This window comes from Austrofundulus limnaeus, unplaced genomic scaffold (assembly GCF_001266775.1).
Source record: "Austrofundulus limnaeus strain Quisiro unplaced genomic scaffold, Austrofundulus_limnaeus-1.0 Scaffold121, whole genome shotgun sequence".
Taxonomy (NCBI): domain Eukaryota; kingdom Metazoa; phylum Chordata; class Actinopteri; order Cyprinodontiformes; family Rivulidae; genus Austrofundulus; species Austrofundulus limnaeus.
In genome coordinates, this window is record NW_013952523.1 from 745808 (window position 1) to 749354 (window position 3547).

The 3547-nt window shown below is 41.2% G+C and overlaps 1 protein-coding gene across 1 annotated transcript in view; it reads right to left on the reverse strand.

Moving 5' to 3' along the window:
* The window catches only part of meis3 (myeloid ecotropic viral integration site 3), a gene marked incomplete at its 3' end in the record, with an annotated part of 14575 nt that extends 11028 nt beyond the window's left edge, over positions 1 to 3547 (reverse strand). Inside the window, 2 exon segments of the mRNA XM_014014996.1 lie at positions 2942 to 3052; positions 3353 to 3547. Of these exon segments, the coding sequence (XP_013870450.1) occupies positions 2942 to 2953 (12 nt within the window).

Genomic DNA, 3547 nt, shown 5'->3' on the forward strand with positions numbered 1-3547 from the left:
ACACACACACACACACACACACACACACACACACACACACACACAGGCTATTTTTTTGTAATCGTTTTACAGAAAACCCGTTTCAGACAGTGTTTGGGTTGGGTCTGGTCAGCGAATCAGTTTCTGCTGGATTAAAGAAAAACCTCAGGTCTTGGTCCTCGAGCGTCATGAGGATCACGAACACTTCCTGCAGCGTGGCGTCGGCCGTTTTAACCAAACCACGAAAGCTACGATGCGTTCAGGGCCTGAGATTTATAACAGAGTTATAAAGACAGGGAGACGCACCGACTTTAAATCTGGTAATTTCTGCTCTTATTAAAACAGTTCAAATCCAACAACGCTCCAGAGGTCTATAAAGTACTTGAAAAAAAATCACCAATTAAAAGTAAAAATACCTTAACAGAAAATGACTGGTAAAAATAAATGTCACTGATGCGAAAACTACTTAAGTAAAAGTCATAAAACTGTTCACAAACTTTGGGAAAGTAGAAGTAAAAGTACTTTTCCACGCTCTCTAACAAATAAACTATTAAATTCACTGAACCAAACTGGCTGCACAAAACCAAGTTGATTAAATTGGTCAATTTCTTTAAAATAAAATATGTAGATCATCTCAAATTTACTCTGCTAGGTTTAGTGGAAATAGTTGATATGATTTGGTTGAGTAAATTCAACAATTAATCATTTTAGAGCACATAAACAACTCCTTTAATGAGGAGTTCAGACAGATTTCATTTATAACAAGTAACTAGGTGTTAAACTTTAAAGTATAGAAGTAAAAGTATCACTTTTTAAGTTTTAAAAGTAACTAAGTAAAAGTAAAAATAAAAAAAAATACTTAAAAATTACAAATCCTCAAAAAAAATACTTAAGTACTGTAGCAAAGTAAATGTGCTTAGTTACTATATGTACACCTCTGCAACGCTCACAGAAACCAACACATTTTGTCCAGTTTTAGTTGTTCTCGACAGTTTCTTCCTATTTTAAATTCCCTTCCCTGGATGCCCACCCGTTTTCAGGAAGACCCCTCTTTGGGGTCTGCCGTCCGATCAAATTGTTGTGTTTCAGACTCCCATATGGATAGCACCTGCTCTGAGGCCCTGTCCCGGGACACCTTCTAGATTTTTATGGCGGGCCGGGTCGGCCATTAAAACAATCACCGCTATCAGATGGCACGTCTCGTGTTACGCCCCACGATCGAGTTTCTGCGTCAGAGCGGATCAAAGTTCAGACGCCCAAATTCTGTTAATTTTACCCCGTTTGTTGTTTGTTTGTTTGTTTGTTTGTTTGTTTGTTTCAGTCATGAATCTGACAAACAGGCTTCACATGGTAGAAAAACATTTTTTAACGAGTTTGTTGATTCAACCAGAAAGGTGTGACCAAAAGGAAAATGTTTGATCTGACTGTGGTGTGATGCCGGGACCTGGTCCTAGTCCTGGATCAGGGTCCAATATAACAAATAAAAGAACAACTTGTATCGTCTTAATGTTCGGGTTTACGTCAACGAGTTTACTGCAGATGACCTAACAAGACGTTTTTTTCCTTGTTTAATCTAAATAATGTTGTCCATCCATGTTTTTATCTATTTTTCCTTCCCAGGAGACAGGAAGCTGTCTGTGTCCACTGTGTGAGACATGGGGACACCTTGGACACGTCACAAGTCCATCATAGAGACAAATGAGACAACAACTGTTCATTCTCACATTTAGAGTTAGCAATTACCCTGACGTACGATGTTTTATGCAAAGCTTTCCTTTCTGCAAAACGTTAATAGCACAGATGATGTGCACTAAAGTATTTAAAAGATAAAATGCAAATTATTTGTGAAAATGTGTGATACTTTGTAATTCACCCTAAAATTCACGCCTTTTAACTGTGAAACAAATTCAAACCAAAGGCACATTTTGGTAACAAATAAACTTTTTGATTTCCTTTAAACAGGACTGAATATAATTAAAACATAAATACTAAAACATTTGATGCATTGCAACAGATTTACCCTTAGATATACATCTGTCCCTCCAGACAATAAACAAATACTGCAAGTTTTATATTTTTACTTTTTTTAACTAAACAAATGGAAACGTTTCTAATGAAATCATCCCTGACATATTCAGAATATTTGAATTAATCTGCACTAATTGGGATTCTTAGAATAATAGAATAAGAATGCATGTGTTTTGGGGACATCTAAATGCCAAACAAACTCATTTTGGGGGGTTTTCAAGGAGATATTTGCTTCCAAATAGTAACAGAGTTAATCTGAACGTTGTAATTCAGAATCATCCATCAGATTATTCTCCAGGTGTGGAATATTCAGTTGTTCTGATGGTTCTGAGCGTCCTCACTGTGTGATTTCTCGTCTGCACATCCCTAATTGCTCTCTTCTTCTAAAAGGGAAGAGGGTTCAGTCTGCCTGCTGCCCAGCAGCCTCCTCCTCCTCCTCCTCCTCTCCTCCTCCTCCTCTTCACCACCAAGCCTCTGAATCACTGTAGCAAAAACACTGACCTACTTATGGAGTTGAAGAGCTGCATCCCCTATGCCTCTTAACTCTCTAACCTTTAACTCACATCCACCCTCAGCAGCAGCCGGGCTGTTGTTCCCTGGAGAGGGATGGACAGTCCAACACTGAGATAAATCTCAACTTATGCATGAGAGGATGAGAGATTTAAAAGTTGCTTTTCACCGCTTCGTCTTAAAAACTTCCAATTTCTCTAAACAAATTCAAACCCTGAAGAAATCAAAGTGCCTCCTGTTTTTTTTTCCTGGTCATGAAGTCCATCCCAGTAACATACTGGTCTCTAACTGGGCCTTGTGTTTGTGTGGCAGCAGAAAACAGGCTCCAACACACGTGCTTCTTTTTTATGTTTCACTCATTATAGAACTGGTAGAAGCAGGTTGTGGTGAATAACACTTTAAAAACAGTAACACCCACACCTACCCTCTTCTCCATGCGCCTCGACAGCCAGATCTACGCCGGAGATGATGATGCGCCGCTCGGATCCAGTCCTGCGATCCTCCCCTCCCCTTCCTCTCTGCCTCCTCCGGGCTCCTGGAAATTTAAAGTGGATTATTTTTATACTATTCTTATTTGTTTTGTTTTTTGGGGGGGAATTTATCGGTAATTAAGTTGCGAGAAAAGAAACCGCCGCGTGAGGAGTCAACAACAGAATGAAGCCGAGCAGCGGAGAGACGCTCCGCTCGCGTTTTATGTTACATTTTAATGATGGACCGGAGCGGACGGCTTTCTGTTCGGACGGGATCCTTCACAAGCTGCTGTGTGCCAGGCTGAGAGGCACAAAACAGCTCGGATCAGTAATAATATTGTGCAATAAGGAGTAAAACGTCCCACCGAGAAGATCCAGTCCTGTTTGGCTCGAAGTCCGGCGGTGCAAGGAGGGAGCAGCGGCTTCCTGCAGCGCCTCGCCTCCGCCTGCTGCGCCTCTCGCTCCGGGTAGGGGCGTCGGGGATGCTCGGTGCTGCTGCGGACGGAGGATCCTCCCCCCACCTCCTCTCTCTCTCTCTCTCTCTCTCTCTCTCTCTCTCT